Below are 19,563 nucleotides of genomic sequence, written 5' to 3' on the forward strand. Positions count from 1 at the left end.
TTGGTGAGCAGTCATTGGGACATTCGAAGTTTGAGTCCTGCTGCCCAAAATACTTCCTGGCCAAAGATGCATTTCACAAGATACAGGTGAGACATAGCATTTATTATCTTTTTTTGCCACTAATCAAATGATTTAATCTCCCATTTTAGAGGGCAGATTAGAGAGTCAACCAAATTCTGCAGGTACAGCAGGTAGTGAAGGAGGCTAATAGCATGCTGGCTTTCATAACAAGAGGGATTGATATAGAAGCAAAGAGGTTCTTCTGCAGCTGTACAGGGCCCTGGTGAGACCACACCTGGAGTACTGTCCGCAGTTCTGGGCTCCAAATTTGAGGAAAGACATTCTGGCTATTGAGGGAGTGCAGCGTAGGTTCACGAAGTCAATTCCTGGAATGGTGGGATTACCTTACACTGAAAGACTGGAGTGATTGGGCTTGTATACCCTTGAGTTTAGAAGACTGCGAGGGGATCTGATTGAGACATATACGATTATGAAAGGATTAGACACTGGAGGCAGGAAACATGTTTCCGCTGATGAGTGAGTGCCGAACCAGAGGACACAGCTTAAAAATACGGGGTAGACCATTTAGGACAGAGATGAGGAGAAACTTCTTCACCCAGAGAGTGGTGGCTGTGTGGAATGCTCTGCCCCAGAGGGCAGTGGAGGCCCAGTCTCTGGATTCATTTAAGAAAGAGTTGGATAGAGCTCTCAAGGATAATGGAATCAAGGGTTATGGAGATAAGGCAGGAACAGGATACTGATTAAGGATGATCAGCCATGATCATATTGAATGGTGGTGCAGGCTCAAAGGGCAGAATGGCCTACTCCTGCACCTATTGTCTATTTGAAGTCATATATAGATCAGACTAGTATAAAGACAAATATCTACCCAGAAAGGACCTTCAATGAATCAGGTGGGTTCTTACAGTCAACAGTAACCTTGCACTATTTATTGACTTCAAATTCACTAGACACTATGGTGAAATTTGAATGCTCATTCTCATCCCCAACTGTAGCTTATTTTGAAGCCCAAGAATAGCTTGAAGTATAAGGATTGCATTAGAAACCCATTATCATACCTCCCACTTTGAAAATAGGCTGCTAAAGTCTTTTCAATAGCCAAGAATTAGAAACCTGATTGAAGTTGAGAACTGTGGCTCTAAATAAGTATATTAGTATTATGGCATTCAGATTAACTGTGGGGTCTAAGTCAACTTAAAGTTGGTCTTTCAGAGAATCAAACAAATACAAATCAGTCCATCATAATTAATCCCAGATTGTTTTTATTTCTTTAGTAATATCATGCTATGCTCCTCATACTCTAGGATCTGCTCAACTGAAGTTTATTTTATAAACACTTTAACCACCCTTTTCAGATGGAAGATTCCAGATCCTAGCAACTCATTTGTCTTTTCTGCTCTCATCTTTAGACAAGAACTTTAAACTTCGAATCTCTGGCTACTGAGCTACTTTGCCAGGGGCATAGCTTTCATCTGCACAAAACACCTCATTAATCTCGAGAACCTCAGTTCTTGCCTCTTACCCATCCTTTGATACGATATTAGAAATGGAGTGTTACTGCACGTAACTATTGGCATTTCTAAAGCAAGCACAATATTCCTGTATCTATCAATTCAGACGCAGAAGTCCAATCTCCTCAAAAATCAAAACAAATTATTGTACTGACTTATAATGGGGCATGGGTGAAATGAACTCCACAACCAATTCCTTGAGGTAGTTCTTGAAGGCAGTCAAAGTCAAAAAGGATTTGGAAAGAGTCTATTAAGTTTATATTAAATAGTATTTTAGGCATTCTCAGGCTTGGATGATTTATGTTGCTTTAATTTTAATTACCTTTTCTTTACTCTTGGCTGGGCTAGTAGATTTAGATATTGAACCAGTAGCTTCTTTCTCCACCATCCCAAAGTAACGTTGCTCAGATTGTGTGTGAAAGGACACTGTTCCTTTTGGAAGTTTTTTAATACGAATTGCATGGTTCCTCTGGGCTGAAAGTACATCCTTTTGAAGGAGAATAAAAAAATTTTAATAACAGATTAATAAAGCTAATACACCACAAACTCTACCAAGGAAAGTCTTGCTGACTCATTCCTCTATATTTAGTATTGTTTTCATGCAATGTTATGACAATCTAGAAGATATTTGAATTTTGCGAAAGCAATTTGATGAGCAGTCATCCTGCTAGGTTTGGAAAATTGGTCCTCAAAAGTTCACCTGTATTTAACATATGATTAATAAAAAATTGTGGGAGCTGCACTCAATCCAAAATGCACTAGCGTTGTGTGCCATAACCTTAGGCCATGAAAATGGCTAACATTAATCACAAAGCTGTAATTTTATGTAGTTGAATGAAATTCTCCATCTTCAGCACACCCTGTCCTCAAAAGAAGTCTCTTTACCACTTCACTACTCAATTAGGGATCAGAGTTTAACACAAATTAAAGTTGATTACATTTTTAACTAAAGCTCAATTTGCATATGCACAAACCCACTTGAGTCTGGTCACTTTAGTACAGATTTTCATGATTATGTCAAATATATGGTGCAAGAAAAATTATCCACACAATGGATAGTGTCATTGTGTGGATCAGATATTGTACACTTTGATTTTAGGTTACTTTCTTCCCCCACCAATTTCACACAAAGTCTATGCTGAATAATTTCATGAACCTGAGAGCGGATGACCCTTCATATCTAACTATAAGCATGGCTTAGTTGGCAACATTCACTGGGTTAGTTACATTGTGGATTCAAGCTTCACTGCAGGACCGAGCACCAATAATCAGGAGTAAAAGATAAGGACTTCCTATTTGAGTGAATCAAAAATATCATACAGCACTGCTCTACATATACTATGACCACTGTGCCTTCAAACAAATAAACACAAGTTGGTTAGATTAATTGCTGTTTCTGGGTCCTAGATGAATTTACTGACAAGTCAATGACTAAATTTGCAGTATTGTCCATGTGAATTTTTTTCAGGAAAAGCCAACTGTAGTCCACCTCAGGTGACAGAAATGGACTAGAGGCCCCATTTGTTTAGTAGTTTGGGCAGCTGACAATATTTAGACAATTTAATGCAAACTGAATAAATTTAATTTCTAAGAATTGAAAGACTTACAGGGACAACTGTGAACTCAACTTCATCAGAGATGTGGAGCTGGAGGCTATCCATGATCTCACTAAAGTGGAAGAACATTCGAGCATCGCGATCTACACATTTAATGAAACCAAACCCATCTCTCATGGCAGCAATCACACCCTGAAGACAAAAAAAAACTATAAATCTGCAGGAAAACAAATTTAGAAATGCAGATTTTTCACCAAATGCAGCCATTCTTTAATGAGCATTATTCTCTGAATCATATTCTTTATGCCTGTTCACATTTTCACATCACATGTGAACTGTTCCTTTTCTGACATTACTAATGACTGGAAAGTCATCAAGATCTAATCAGAACTGAGCAAGGCATCCAGTTATTCAAGAAAAGGTTTAAAACGACCAGCTTACCATTTCTCTAGTTTCTCCAGTTAACTCAAAAGAATCTGTCAGAATTTCAATATTTGTAGCACGTTCCAGTTTGTCACGTCGATCAGTGGAGATATTAAACCTTACATGGTCACCTTCTAAGAGTGTCACTTTAGATCGGGTGTCCTTATCTCCAAAGGGCAGTTCTTTGGAAATGGCAAAGTTTACCTTGATACGTCCTGGCAAGGGGTCAGTCTACAAATTTAAGCAGCAAGAATATGAATTATACAACTTTGAATTCAGAATTTCCGTAAGTCCAACTTCCATGGCAAAACAAACCTCTTTCCAATGCTCGTCTCAATAAGATAATGAAGGTTGTCCTCCATTTAAGAGTTCTATGTCAATATTTGAAGCACTGGTGTTTTAGTTTACTAGGGCTGTATAATGCATGACAAAACAAACACTGCAATATATGGATTCTTACTGCGTGATTTACCTGGTTTAGCTACATAGCTCTTTAGATTAAAGAAATAGCATAAGATCCTGACTTTGAGAGACTTGTGCACACTTCCAATCCCAGAATAGAATTAGTTATAGAGAGGTGACTCCTATTTAGTCATGACGGTACCAAGCAATAAATAACAAAAATAATTTCAGTCACATTATTTCCCAGACTGCAGTACTCAAAATCTCAATGTTTACACCAGAACAGTTTTAAGGGACCACTGAATCATTCATGGTCTACCTGAAACAAGCCAAACCAACTCACACCTGCCATGACTAACATTAATCCAGAGCAAAACTCAATAGACAAGTCAGTAAAACGGATAACAGATGATCAGACCAGTACAAAATCAAGAATAGTCATGGTTAATTTTACATTAGATTAGATTCCCTACAGTGTGAAAACAGGACATTTGGCCCAACAAGTCCACACAAACCCTCCAAAGAGTAACCCACCCAGATGCATTTCCCTGACTAATGCAGATAACACTATGGGCAATTTAGCATGGCCAATTCATCCAACCTGTATATCTTTGACCACGGGAGGAAACCGGAGCAGCCGGAGGAAACCCTTACAGACACAACGTGCAAACTCCATAGACAGACAGACACTCAAGACAGGAATCAAACCAGGTCCCTTGCACTGTGAGCCACCATGCCGCCCAAGACTGATTGCTTAATCATTGTGCAAAGTTAAAAAGCACAACACCAGGGTTATAGTCCAACAGGTTTATTATTTGGAAACACTAACTTTCGGAGCGCTGCCCCTTCATCAGGTGGTGATGAATGACCAGCACTCCAGCCCAGTCCAACACCAGCACCTCAAATCATTTATCATTGTGAATAGGTATGCACTGTGCTCAATGGCTATTGTAATACCATTGACTTCCTCAGTTTGCATTTTTGATGGAAATGCAATTCAAGCAAAATTTCTCAAAATAACTAATTTAACCTTGCTGCATCAAATTCCCACTATGGGTCTGTCGATTGCTTTAAGACATGTTTTACAATCAATTCACAGGGTCAGAGATGTACAGCATGGAAACAAACCCTTCAGTCCAACCAGTCAGATACTGTTTTTCTGGCTTGGGATACTGGCAAAATGACCAATTTGCCATTGTTCAACCTGCTTGCCAAATAGTCAAATTCTCAAGCAAAAAAAGTACTGTTGGTGACAGAACTTTACACATCTTTCTAATAATCATATACAAAGTCTGCAGTAGGCTATTTACCTGGGTTTTACTGGATACTTTTGGAATAACTTTGGTGACAGTTCCATCAAATTGCTCAATGCTAACATCTTCAAATATAACAGTTCCTTGGGGTAACAGTTTCACTTCAGTAGCAACTTCTTTTCCCTAGAAAGAGAGCAATTATGCATAAGTTACTAGATAATATTTTTTCATGTTTTCATTAAATCAGCTATTTTAGAAATTTCCTAGCCAAAACAAAAATATAGTACCAGATTTTCTAATGAGTGATAATCTCCTGCAGATTGTCACTGCAGCCCTATTTTTATTTAAACCTTAGGGGGGAGTGCCAGATATTTGAAAGGGGATCCTGCTCAGGTCTCCCTCATAAATGCAGAGGCCTAATTAAATTCAGACAAGTATTTTGATAGCATAGAAATGGGTGATGCTCTCAGCAAAGGATCAGTCTCTTGTGTTAAGTGGTCACATTCATGTAGTTTGGTGATGCGAGGGGCAAGTGTGGGGTCAGGTAATAGTTACTTGGAAGTTCAACAATAGACTAAAGTTTAACTTTTGAGTAACTGTTTTACTTTATTTAAATCACAAACATTTGAGTTTCCAATTTAAATGGATATTGAGGATTCCAGGCCTTCCAGAGGAACATTGTTTCCCAGGCAATTCCTTCAGTGTCTGATTGGAATTTCAGAATCTCCATGCACAACTCCAACCTACTTGGACATAGTGAGCATATATCCAGTGGGAAAACACACCCTATTATTCTTGCACACTGTGGTCAAACATACATGACAATATTGCCAGATTTAAAAGAAAACGATTCGGGGGGGGAAAAAGTCAGTCTTGTAAACTCATTTCCCCAACAGCTCAAAATAGAAATCAGACAAAATCTTATTGCATTTGTGTAGAATGAAGTGCCAATAACAAAATTCATTTATATTTAGCAGCTCCCAAAGAAAACCCAGCAAAATTGACATGATGAAATGTGAAACATATCAAAACCAGATGTTCACATTTTACCACCCCAATTTAAAGTTGTTCCTTAACAGCGCAAGACTAAAAGCAAATTTTCAAGTAATTGTGGACTGCACAATAACAATTCTAGGCAGGTTCGCATTCAAAGGTAAAATTAAATTGTCTGCAATTGCACACGCAACTAAGTTCAACTGTTTAAACTATTTCATACCATTGCAATCTCTCTAGCTCTAGACAGGAAAGAACGCTAACCCCTCAAATAATCTATTCAGCTGTAAACGAAGATTTACAGGACCTAGTGAGTACAAGGACCAAATATACTGTTCAGTCTTATACTTCTATAGTCTCAACTACATACTAAAAATTAGAAGGTGCACCAGGCAGCAACAACCCAGTTCAGATCAGTTAAATAACTATCCTGAAAGATCATTCATTAAAATCCTGAACACTGTCAAGCTCAGCTATATGGATGCAATTAAATATTATTACGGAAAACATTACTAAACATAATGATGTTGCTTAGCTTCTTGCCTTCCTCACATTTACAGCTTCCTAAGACTAATTACATATGTTCCACTGGACATAATTGTATTGCTTACATTTCTTTCTTTAATAGTAAATTCCACATCATCGCCCGGCTGCAAGGTCTCCAGATTTCCCTTGAATTCACTATAGTGGAAGAAGATCTCTTTTACAAGGTCACCTCGTTCGATGAATCCAAATGCTTCCTTTAAAGATCAATGAACAGTTAACATAAATATTTGCTATACAAAATAAATTACCTGCACAGACAAAAAATGTAAGGCCCAAGTAGAACACTAAATATTATACTGTGATATTCCCAATAGACCCAGATTTGAAATAAACTTTAAAACAATGCTTAACAAAACATGCAATTGCCCTTTTTATAATAACTGCACACCAATGACAACCAAAATTTCCAAATTAGGTCACAGCTATCTCAAGATTAAAAAAGAAAAAAAAATCTCACGGGAGTTTTCATTGATCACAGAATCCCTACAGCGTAGCAACAAGCTATTTGTCCGAACAAGTCCAAACCGACTCTCCGAAGAGCAACACACTCACCCGTACTACTCTACATGACTAAAGCACCTAACTTACACATCTCTGAACACTATGGGCAATTTAGCATGGCCAATTCACCTAATTTGCCCATCTTTGGAATGTGGGAGAAAACCCACGCAGACACAAGAATGTGTAAACTCCACAGACAGTCGCCTGAGGTGGAATTGAACCCGGGTCCCTGGCAATGAGGCAGCAGTACTAACCACGGAGCCACCGTGCTGCCAAAAAAGGAATTGTGTGTACAATTTGATGATGTGCCAATTCTAGTGGTTTCTTTCACACAGATGATCACATTTCTTCTTTCAGAGTCCAGAACACTGATGTTAGGGTTGACACAAAATTCATAATTCCGATGTAGCCCCAGTCAAGATCAGGAACCTGCATTATTGATACCTGTAGTAAAGCTATGCTATTAACTCAACTGGAACATTTACAACTCTACCTTGATTTGGCAAGTGAGGAGTTTCTCAAAACAACAAGGTGGAGAAAATGCTAACTCCTAAGACGATCTGACAAAGGGGCACTGGACTTCAAGCATTAAAATGTTTTTCTCTCAAGAGATGCCAGACTTGTTTCTCCAGCATGCTTTCAGATTTCCAGTTGTATGTTAAGAGGTCAAGTTTTTGCAAATTTCAAAAGTTTAACTTAATTTGAAATATCAACCAACTCAAATCCCTCCACCATTACACATCTAATTTTAATATGGTCAAACCCACACCTTTATTCCAATAAAGATTTATTTTCTTTCAAAATATCAACTATTAGTACCTCAAGATAATGGATCATCTAAAAAGTGGACACATACCTTCATGGCACAAACTACACCTTGACACCGACCCTGTTTCTTCTTCACCAGTACAATGTTGTGAGCATTTACAGCACCAGTACTAAGAAATAAAAGCATCTACAATTAGTCGTATAGAGCACTCGAGCAGACATACAGTAAGCTGACTAACAGTCCATAAGCATGTGTAATAGGCAAAGTAAAACAGTATAAACAATTTCTGACCACCCTGCAGACACTGAACAACAAACACTTTCTGCACTCATGACTGAAGGAACAGGAGAAGGACCAAGTCGACAGGTAAACTTTGATTCCAAAGACACATACGACATGCTCCAATTTATTAGTAATTTATGGTTAATGAAAGAAACAGTTTACAACACATTTAAAAGGTAATCTAGAATGAACTGCATTTTGCTGGATGTTGATTTTTTTTTTTTAAAATAAGTGTGTGGTAGTTTGTCAGATAAAGTAGTCACAACATTAAGCACAAACTTCTGATTTGGTTTACTACTGCCTTCGCTATATAGTAAACTGAATAAAAATATTGTAATATTATAATACTAGGAATGGTCATTTTGGATTAGCATTACAATAGCTTATGAGCTTATAATAAGCAAACCAACCAACTTCAAAATAAAATTAAATTGGTCTGCATTTTAGTTACCAGTAACCACAGGTGTTGCTAACTGACATGTAACATTCAAATTTAGGTGAAAAGCCATTCTGCCTGGGGACCATTTGGTCAGAATTATCTCCTTTTTAGAAAGGATGTTGAAGTTTAAAAAAATCAGTTTGACACTGTCCTTAAAGGTGAAAGAGTTCACGCGATCAGTTCTGACATTTACTGGGCAACAAACCTGGGTGGTTTGATAGCTTGAGATTGAAATATTTTACCGAATCAAAATGCAAACATTTCTACTTACAAAGTATCAATTTAACTCCAAAGAAAGAAAGTAGGTGGTAAGAAGGGCAAATTAACATTCCTAACCTGGATACAAAGTGGAAGTAATTCACATCACCATGGAGATAGGTGGGTTTGTAAGATATCCTTCAAAACTCAGGTTGCGCAGCACTAAAAAGGCACAACCTGAGGATATCTGTGGTCCATCATTCGGGTCTCTTTCCTATCAGAAGGAAGTGGTGAAGCTTGAAAAGGTTCAGAAAATATTTATGACAAAGTTGCCAGGGTTGGAGGATTTGAGCTATCGGGAGAGGCTAGGGCTCCCTGGAGTGTTGGAGACAGAGGGGTGACCTTATATAAAAGGTTTATAAAATCATGAGGGACATGGATAGGATAAATAAACAAAGTCTTTTCCCTGGGGTGAGGGGAGTCCAGAACTAGATGGCATAGATTTCAGGTGATTAGATTAGATTCTCTACAGTGTGCAAACCAGCCTTTCAGCCAAAAAAGTCCACACCAACCATAAGAGCAACCCCCCCCAGGGAGAATGTGTCTGTGTGGAGTTTGCATACAGTCACCAGAGGCTAGAATTGAACCTGGGACCCTGGTGCTGTGAGGGAGCAGTGCTAACCACTGAGCCACTGAGAGGAGAATGATATAAAAGAGGCCTAAGGGGCAACTTTTCACAGTGGATGGTACGTGCATGGAATGAGCTGCCAGAGGAAGAGGAGGAGGCTGGTACAATTGCAACATTTAAGAGGCATCTGGATGGGTATATGAATAGGAAGGGTTTGGAGAGATATGGGCCGGGTGCTGGCAGGTGGGACTAGATTGGGTTGGGATATCTGGTCAGCATGGATGGGTTGGTCCGAAGGGTCTGTTTCTGTGCTGTACATCTTTATGACTCTATAAAGAAACGCAATAGAGTGTATGCATTCAGATAAGACAGACCAAGGAGTGTTAAAAATAAAGCTGGAAGGAAATGGCTTATTTGTGCTTGACGAGCAATCTCCAAAGGGAAAACCTCAAATTTGGAGAAAACAGGTTATCCGGTTGGGAGAGAAGAACAGAAGTAAAACTACGTGAGCCAATAATCACTTGAATCACCCATTCAAGAGGAACTGAAATGTCTACTTTAAAAAAGTGTAAAGTGTACTCATGAAATGGATTCTGAAGTTTAAAATTATAAAAAGGTACCTGTAATAAAAGTGGTTAGTCAACTAATTTCAGTTTGGTGTTACAGTAACAGTTTTCAAATGTAACACTTGTGGTATTGGTTTAAAGTTCAGTTTAATTTAAACATTTCCAGTCTCCACAGACACCAAACTGGAGGCTCATGTACAATTTTCTGAAACCATGTGCCATGAGGAGTGCAGCAAGTTTAGCTTAAATGAATAAGATTGCACTAACTTTTAGTGTACTCACTGAAATGTTAATTTGCCCATAATTAAAGCATTGCTTGAAAGGACTGATCTTGGGTCAATGGATGAATTAAAAAAAACAGTATTCCTTTATGTATCAAGTCCCACCCAGAAACCACAAAATGTTTCTTAAAAAGGCGACAGTTTGGAATGATAGTTCCACATCATCCCAGGATCTAGTGGTGACAGCAAACCCTTGTTTGAATATCCACACAAACTAGAGGTGTCGAGTCACAACCAAACAGAGAATTACCTTGACAGGAATAATAACCTTGAAAAGACAAATGCTTCTCATAGTTAAGACTGCAGAGAAATATTCAAGGGTACCAATATAACACTTCTGCCATAAGGCAGGTGAAGGCATTGCTGAAATTTGAAAGCTAGCTAGTAGCTTTTGCAGGGGTATATAGAGCTCCTACAGAAAATACTGTACCCAACGAAGATTGCAAATAAATTGATTCCAATTATGTTGACAGCAGGTGAGAGTTGTTTTGAAGGATGAAGTAATTATATTTTAGGCTGACAAAATGAAGCAAAGAAAATAAGTTATTCCTCAAAAGGTTGAGATTGTCTCAAAGCTTAATGTTTGTACACACATTTCATGCAGGGTATTGATGAAAATTCTTCACCTGCTTGATGGCAAGGTGAACTTTAACTATGTTTTAGTCAATGGTCACATTTGTTCAATTACTTGATATGATACATGAAGCAACAACCCCCAGATCTGGATATCAATTTCTGTCTCTGATTCTTACATCTCATTACAATGAACGTGCACATATACTTCTAGTAGATCTCAGCTGTCAGTTTTGAGTGTCAACAGCAACAGCACTGCAGACTCCTTGGTTGAAATCAATCAGATTAACACAACCACAAACTAGGTAACTGAACTGGAGATGTTTCCAGTTCAGGCTCAGCTAAGCATTGCTAATTCCCAATTCACTGAATGTTCGGCTTTTCTGGACCTCAGGGTTATCACTTCCTTGGACCAAGACAACAACTTTAGATAAAGAATTGTTAACTCGTGATTAATCAACGCAGTGATTTTAGATCTTTAAATTACAACTCCAGTACCTGCTGTAATTATTTTGCTATTTAAAAGATGCACGAAGGTAAAATCAATTTAATATTTTTCCACAGTACTCAAAAATGTTTAATCACTTGGAAATTGAGCTTCCAATCAAAAGAAATGTTTTTAAATAAAACTGGGCATTGCTGTAGTACAGAAGGAATGCCTCAACGTAGCAAACACAAATTAGTCGTTTCGAAGCAGCAAGTTGTCCCTTTTGTACAAGGGGCAACTGTATGTAATCACAAATTAAATCACCTCACTGATAAACAAGATTAGCAGAATCAAAGACATTTGGTACAGAATTTAAATGTGGATTTTGGCAAGGTAAACCTTGCTGGCATGCTAATGCTAAAATTTAAAGTTTAATTTCTTGGTTCCTCTAACAAAAGAGCTTCAGCTTATTTGTTAGCATGCTAATACAAACATCTGTTCTGATTAGTTTCATCAGGCCTTTGAACTGTTTTACAGTGAAGCAAAATAGTACAATCACAAAACATGGGCACACCAGGATTTAACAAAGGTGGCAATACATACTGTTTGTTTGTTTCCATGGAGAAAGAAACTTTATCTCCTGTTTCAAGTTGGACATTTCCATCAACATCTTCAGGGGTGTATGTCAGATAAAATACTTCCTAAACCACCAAACAAAAATATTAGCTTTTAAATGTAGTTTACATTCTGTAATACTTTATTGCACTTAGCTGCAAAATCTTCCATTTAAATCTGGTGACCAGTAATATACCACCAACTTCCTGCTAAAATGTTTAACCAAGGAGGAACACATATGCCAAGTTTCTAAGAGATAATGTATATGCCACTATTGCCAAATACAACTGATGCAGTTGAAGACACTGATGTATACTTATTCAGATGACCCTAAATCATTCTTGAATTTGTTAACCTTATGATTTAACAGACCGATAGTTGTACATATACTGGTCAACAAATTCACAATAGGCAGGCATAGAAACTTCTCTAGCATATGTTTTTTACCCTTAAAATTGCATGTTACAACATTAAAATATTAATTACTATTGCACAAGTCCTGTTGCAGAGATTTATTGTGATTCAATTCATCCCCAGGTTTCCAACTTTAAAAACAATCTGTGAAATGATGCAACATCCCTCTAACTAGCCAGGAGACATATACTGTACATGACTCAAAAATTAAACTTTTCAAAGTGTCACTAAAAGTTTTTGCATTGGTTCAGATTTGGAACACTGCAGTGGGAACAGTATAACATTTAGCATTTTACCATCTTAAAGTTAGATTTAAGTAAAATTTGATTTAAAAAGTTTGTACATGGCTGAGGGTGGCAACTATATCGTCAATCTTCACATCTGCAATCACATTAGCAGCAGAGACCAATATCTATTAGTTGTCTGAAATAAGACAGAAAAAATCAGAATCACTTCCCAAAACTAGGTTGCAAAATAGTGCCACTGTTGCTCAACTGAACAAGTGATTCGAAACTGGGATCCAATCAAAGATTGCCCATGAAGTTCAGTCAATCAACTGATTAATAGGTATTAGGAACCTTCAAAAACATTTAAATAGACAGTAATGATCACTTCTCTCAAAGTAAACCAGGAGAATCTCAATTATTTCCCTCATCCACATCAAAAAAGTACTACACAGCATCTGAACTAGCAGTGCATCTGTCACTACTGAAACAGCTGTCTTTAACAAATGGATAATCTCACCATCCACAACACACATCATGAAATTCTATTTAACACACAGCCTTCATGAAGATTGCAAAGCAAAATTGTGCAGAGCAATTCAGATAAGAAGTCACCCAAATGTTTGTTTTGGGGCAGATAGTCTCATTCCTAAAGCTTGAATGAAGCAAAAAACTTAACTCCCAGAAGGTTTACTTGAGTACATACAACAGTTCAAGTTTTATTTTTAAACTAATAGGGACAAAAGTTTAGGCAGAACTCTAATCCAAACAGACTTATCGCCATCAGTCACTACATTAAACAGAGACAGCCAAATACCAGATGTCCAAATCTTTTGCTTCTGCGGACTGCTACTTGCTAGTGTGCATAGTAAGGTGCTTAAATAGGTTGGAAGATAAATGTGTTGGGATAGTTGCTCCATAGTTAACTAAGGCAATAGTTTTCCTTACTATCAACTATCCAAATTGATCTTCCAACATGCTAGAGTTCAAATAAAAAATTAACTGCGCAGAAACAAACATTAACCAGAGCCATTATATTGGAAGTAAAGTTAGAAAATTCCACAAAGTCAATCTCCCATATATACTTGAGTTTAGTGCTGAACATGCCCATTAAATGTTTTACAAACTTTAGAAGATAACTAGTTCCCTTAAAGTAGGTTTTAAAAGCAAACCAATACTGATGGGACAAATGTGACTTCAGGGTTAAGGGCAAAATAGTACCTCAGAGGAATATCACCTTTTTGCTAAATTAAGGGAAAAGACTGGCACTAGTCTGCTAAAGCAAAGCAATAAAGACAAAAAAAGACAAATGATACCGATGACTCTGTCAGCAGAGTGCAATTCCCCATAAAAACAGAGGCAAATTAATAAAATTGAGGAAAGATGCATCTGAACACTCAATTGAATGGTGAAGTTCCATTAAGTTTACATCATGTCTGGGAAAATCTCACCCACCCATCTGGGTAAAGAAAAAGCATAAGAAACCGAGAGTGATGCTGTCTGCAGGGATTCTTCTCTCTCAGCTTGCCCAAAAAAACTAGTGTTCTTTAGACAGATGGGTGAAACTCAAGCAGCTGCCACAAATACTGCAGTGTTCAGATCGGAAGGTATTCCCCTAGAATACAGCAGTCCTTTCCAAATCAGGGAACTCAAAACTATAAATCCTCAAATAAAACATAAACCTTTAAGCAACAGTTTAAAGATGTCCAGTTCAACCATGGTTCAATAAAAGCAAGCTATTTTGTATTCACATCCCCCCCAGGAAAGCTTCATGTGACTAAGGCAGCACTAAAGACTGGGCTAGCAGGACTTTCCGTCCACTCAAAGTAAAGGTTCAAGAAATTTCATAAAAACTAACAAGACCACATTCTGTTCAAAATTACAAAATAAAGTTGGGTTATTTATGTGGATACACATCATTAAACCTGGGAAAAGAACCCTTTGTGTGGGATTGGCCTTCATAGTGAAGGGATTAAAATACAGAAGCAGAGATGATTTGCTGCACCATACAGGGCAATGTGAAGACCAAACCTGCAGTATTGCATGGGGTTTTTGTTTCCTTACACAAGGATGATGTTTGGGCTACTGAAGGAATGCAAAGCAAGTTTACAGATGGATTCCTGGGATGGTGGATCTGATGTATGCAGAGACACTGGATCAGTGAAAAATATATTCAGGGGTTAGAAAAATGGGGAGGAATTTCATAGAAACCTACAAAATTCTGACAGGGAAGGAAAGATGTTCTCAACAACCAAAAGTGCTGAACCTGGGGTTAGTATCTCAAGAGAAGCCTTTTTGGACAGATGGAGGAATTTCTTTATCCAGAGTGGTGAGCATGTGGAATTTTCGGTCACAGGAATCTGTACAGGTCATCAACACATTGAAGACTCTCAAGAAAGATGCAGATATAGATGTAGAGTCAGAATCATAGGGACATATAGCACAGAAAGAACTATTGGCCCAACTTGTCCAAAAGGTTCCTTTTAAATCTCCCCCTCCTCCCCCACCTCAATCTATGCCCTCCAGTTCGCTTCTGCACCCCAGGAAAAAGACTTACCCATTTACCCTATCCATGCCCCTCAATGTTTTAAACCTCTAAGGTCACCCCTCAGCCTCCAATGCTCCAGGGAAAACAGCCCCAGCCTATTCAACTTCTCCCTATAGCTCAAACCCCTCCAACCCTGGCAACATCCTTGCAAACCTCTTCTGAAACCTTTCAAGTTTCACAACATCCTTCCGATAGGAAGGAGACCAGGATTGCACACAATATGTCAAAAGTGGCCGAACCAATGTCCTGTACAGCCACAACATGACCTCCCGACTCCTATACTCAATGCTCTGACCAATAAAGGAAAGCATACCAAACGTCGTCTTCACTATCTTATCTACCTGCGATTTCACTTTCAAGGAACATAAACCTGCACTCCCAGGTCTCTTCAGCAACACTCCCCAGGACCTTACCATTAAGTGTATCAAGTCCTGCCCTGATTGCCCTTACAACATATAGCACCTCACATTTATCTAAATTAAACTCCATCTTCCACTCGGCCCATTTGATCAAGATGCCATTGTAATTTGAGGAAACATTTGCTGCCCACCTTCAATTTTGGTGTCACCTGCAAATTTACCAACTATTTCTCCGATGTTCACGTTGGAATCATTTATATAAATGACGGAAAGCAGAGGGACCTGCACTAATCCACATGGCACACCACTGGTCCCAGGTCTCCAGTCAAAAACAACCACTTTCGAGCCAGTTCTGTATCCAAATGGCTAGTTCTCCCTGTATTCCATGTGCTCTAACCTTGTTAACCAGTCTACCATGAGGAACCTTGTCAAACGCCTTACTGAAGTCCATATAAAATCACGTCCAACACTCTGCTCCCAATCCCCTTCATTACTTCTTCAAAATAAAACTCAAATTCATGAGACTTGATTTCCCATGCACAAAGCCATGTTGACTGTCCTTCATCAGTCCTTACCTATCCAAATACATGTAAACCCTGGCCCTCAGGATTCCCTCCAACAACTTGCCCACCACCAACACCAGTCTCACCTTGTCTATAGTGCCCTGGCCCCTTTTCTTAAATAGTGGCACCATTTTAGCCAATCTCCAGTCTTCCTGCACCTCAACCACGATGACCGTTGATCCAAATATCTCAAAGGGGCCGAGCAATCACTTCCCTAGCTTCCCACGGTTTGACGGAGTATCAGATCAGGTCCTGGAGATTTATCCACCTTTATCCCTTTTAAGACATCCAACACCACCACCTCTAAAAATGGACACTGGACAAGGATGGAAGATATAGAATGTGGGGAAATAGGTAGTAACATCTTGACCATAGTAAACACTGATGCCAAATACTCATTCAGTATCTCCCACATCTCCTGCGGTTCCACACATAGGCTGCCGTGCTGATCTTTGATGGGTCCTATTCTCTCCCCAATTACTTGGTCCTTAAGTGGATTTATAAAATCCCTTTATTATAAATTAGAATATATAAAATTCTCCTTAACACCATTTGCCAAAGCTATCATGTCCCCTTTTTGCTCTGAATTCCCTCAAAGGCAGTAGGAGTATACTTAAGGATTCACTGGGTCTCTGCTGTCTATACCTGACTTATGTTTGCTCTTTTTCATAACTAAAACCTCAACTTCTCTAACCATCCAGCATTCCCCACACCTAACAACCTCACCTTTCATCTGAACAGGAGCATATCGTCTCTAGATTCTAGTTCTCATTTTTGAAGGCTGCCCATTTTCCAGCCATCCCTTTATCTGCCAACATCCCCCCCCCCCCCCAGTCAGCTTTTGAAAGTTCTTGCCTAATACCATCAAAATTGGTCTTGCTCCAAATTAGAACTTCAACTGTTAGATCCAGTCTATCCTTTGCCATCACTATTTAAAACTAATAGAATTATTGTCGCTGGCCCCAAAGTGCTCTCCTATTGAAACCTCACTCATCTGTCCTTTAGTTCCCAAGTGGAGATCAGGTTTTACACTTTCTCTAGTCGATATATCCACATACTGAATCAGAACTTTTTTGTACACACTTAAATTGCTCTCTATTTAAACTCTTAACACTGTGGCAGACTCAGTCCACATTTGGAAAGTTAAAATTCCCTAACATAACCACCCTATTATTCTTACAGATAACAGATCTGTTTCTCAATTTCCTGCTGACTATGGGGAAAGTCCATAGTACAATCTCAATAAGTGATTATCCCCTTATTTCTCAGTTCCACCCAAATGACTTTCCTGGACGTATTTCCAGGAATATCCTCCCTACACACAGCTGTAATGTTATCCCTTATCAAAACGCCATACCCTAACCTCACTTGCCCTCCTTTTCTATCCTTACACCAGCATTTGTTGCCTAGAACATTAAGCTGCCCGTCCTGTCCATTGCTGAGCCATGTCTAATTACCAATGACATCCCACTCCCACATTCCTAACCATGCCCTGAATTTATCTGCCTTCCTTGTGAGGCCTCTTGCATTGGAAAAAACGTAGTTTAATTTAAAATCAGTCCTACCTCGCTCTCTGCTTTGTTTTGCTTGCCATTTGACTTACTCCTTTTATCAACTGTACTAGTCTCAGATAGAAAAAAAAAAGAGATCAATCTCCCTAGGTCCCACCCCACCCATCTTAAGAGTTTAAATCCTCTCAGCAGCTCTAGCAAACCTCCCTGCCAGTATATTATTCCCCTTCCAATTCAGGTGCAATCCAGCTTTCTTATACAGGTCACTTCTACCCAACAAGAGATTCCAATGATCCAAAAATGTGAACCCTCTTCTCTCACACCAGCTCCACAGCCACGCATTCATCTACTCTATTCTCCTATTCCTACCCTCATTAGCTTGTGGCACCGGGCGCAATCCAGATATCACTACCCTAGAGAAGCTCCTTTAAATTCTTGCAAAACTTCCTATATTCTACATTCAGAATCTCATCCTTTTTCCTTCCTACATCACTAGCTCTAAATGTGTACAACAACCTCCTGCTGGTCCCATTCCCTTTTGAGAATGGTCTACACATTCATTCTTGACTGGTCACCGCCAGCTGCAGAAACAGTTGCGCCTCTGACTACACAGTCTCCTATCACAACCGATGGCTTTGAATCTGATGTACCCCTTGCTCCATTAGAGCCAGTCTCAGTACCAGGAACTTGGCTGTTCATGCTCCATTCCCCTAAGAGTTCATCACCCCCTATATTTTCCAAAACAGCATACTTGTTTGAAATGGGGATAGCCACAGGAGACTCCTGCACTACCTGCCTCCCTCTCCTACCTTTCCTGGAGGTAACCCATCTATCAAACTGTATCTGTAGGTTTTTTTTCCTTCCTATAACTGCCATCCATCACACCCCCAGCTCCTGTAAATTCCTCATTGCTTCTAATTGACCCTCCAACCAGTCCCTGCAATCTGACAGGGATTCACATCCAAATACTTACTGTCGACATCATCAGTAACAAGGAAACACTCCCTAATCTTCCTCATCCGACAGGAAGAGCACATCACTATTGTACGCCATCTTTGCACTTAAATCTGCAGAACCAGAAAATAGCAGCCTTCCTGCCCAAAAGACCGGCACCAGGCTAACTTAGTACTTATGATTTATAGTTTCAAATTTCCATCAAGAGACAGACCTCAAAACAGAACTAATAAGAACCCACTTTACTCACTACTGTAATTTAAATAAAGATTACACTTGAACCATGAACTTATCTGCTCCTGTGCTGTGAGCTCTACCACAGGTTCTGCAAAAAGGTCAGCTGCAGTTTTCAATATTTGGTCATTTTCCTTATATACACAATGTCGAGAAATACCTAACAAGCATCAAAAGGCAATAGCTGTGCATAGTCACTGCTGTGTCAGACAGCAGTGTAGGTTTTTTTCACTGTCTCTGACCATGTGGTCTCTGCCTTTGTCTCTCTTGCTCCTTTCTAAAGTGCCATTGTTTTGGCTCCCCCTCTTCCCCCAAATTCCAAAACAATGCAACAGCTTATCAAACAGTAATTACTGCTCCTGGAATTCAAGGAAATCAGCTCCAACACCTAAATTACAGCCACAAATTTTTCCCCATCCTCCATCTTGGATTACCCAAAATCCTTTCCTTTGATTCTCAGAACTAAAAGAGTATCAAAGGATATCAGGAGAAAGTAGGAACAGAGAACTGAGTTAGATGATCAGCCGTGACCACAGTGAACAGCAGAGCAGACCTGAAGGGCTCCTGTATTTCTATTTTAAATTCCACAATTGAACAATTGCATTTAATGAGTTAGGGATTATAAAACAAATTTTTCACTATTGTCCCAGACCCTTCCCTCACAGAAGGTCCAAAGTAATGCTGTCACAAAGTAGAAGCTGCCAAACCCCCTTGGAACTAAAGTTTTGAAAATGTCAAGACAAATGGGATAGCAAACCATACAACTATTGGC

The 19,563-nt window shown here is 39.0% G+C and overlaps 1 protein-coding gene across 6 annotated transcripts in view; it reads right to left on the reverse strand.

Annotated features, from left to right (window-relative positions):
* csde1 (cold shock domain containing E1, RNA-binding) overlaps positions 1-19,563 on the reverse strand; it is a 97,373-nt gene that overhangs the window by 45,137 nt on the left and 32,673 nt on the right. For 5 of the 6 annotated variants that reach the window (XM_087973711.1, XM_087973717.1, XM_087973714.1 and 2 more), the window contains 7 exons: positions 11,973-12,070; positions 8,063-8,144; positions 6,771-6,899; positions 5,224-5,349; positions 3,530-3,742; positions 3,140-3,280; positions 1,855-2,019 (listed from right to left, as the gene is read on the reverse strand). In XM_087973711.1, coding sequence (XP_087829837.1) covers positions 1,855-2,019; positions 3,140-3,280; positions 3,530-3,742; positions 5,224-5,349; positions 6,771-6,899; positions 8,063-8,144; positions 11,973-12,070 — 954 coding nt within the window. The remainder of the gene's footprint in view (positions 1-1,854; positions 2,020-3,139; positions 3,281-3,529; positions 3,743-5,223; positions 5,350-6,770; positions 6,900-8,062; positions 8,145-11,972; positions 12,071-19,563) is intronic. The other variant, XM_087973716.1, reaches the window with a different exon arrangement.

Source organism: Chiloscyllium plagiosum, unplaced genomic scaffold (assembly GCF_037043375.1).
Source record: "Chiloscyllium plagiosum isolate Xiang-an unplaced genomic scaffold, Cpla_swu_hap1 HiC_scaffold_26, whole genome shotgun sequence".
In the NCBI taxonomy this organism is placed as follows: Eukaryota; Metazoa; Chordata; class Chondrichthyes; order Orectolobiformes; family Hemiscylliidae; genus Chiloscyllium; species Chiloscyllium plagiosum.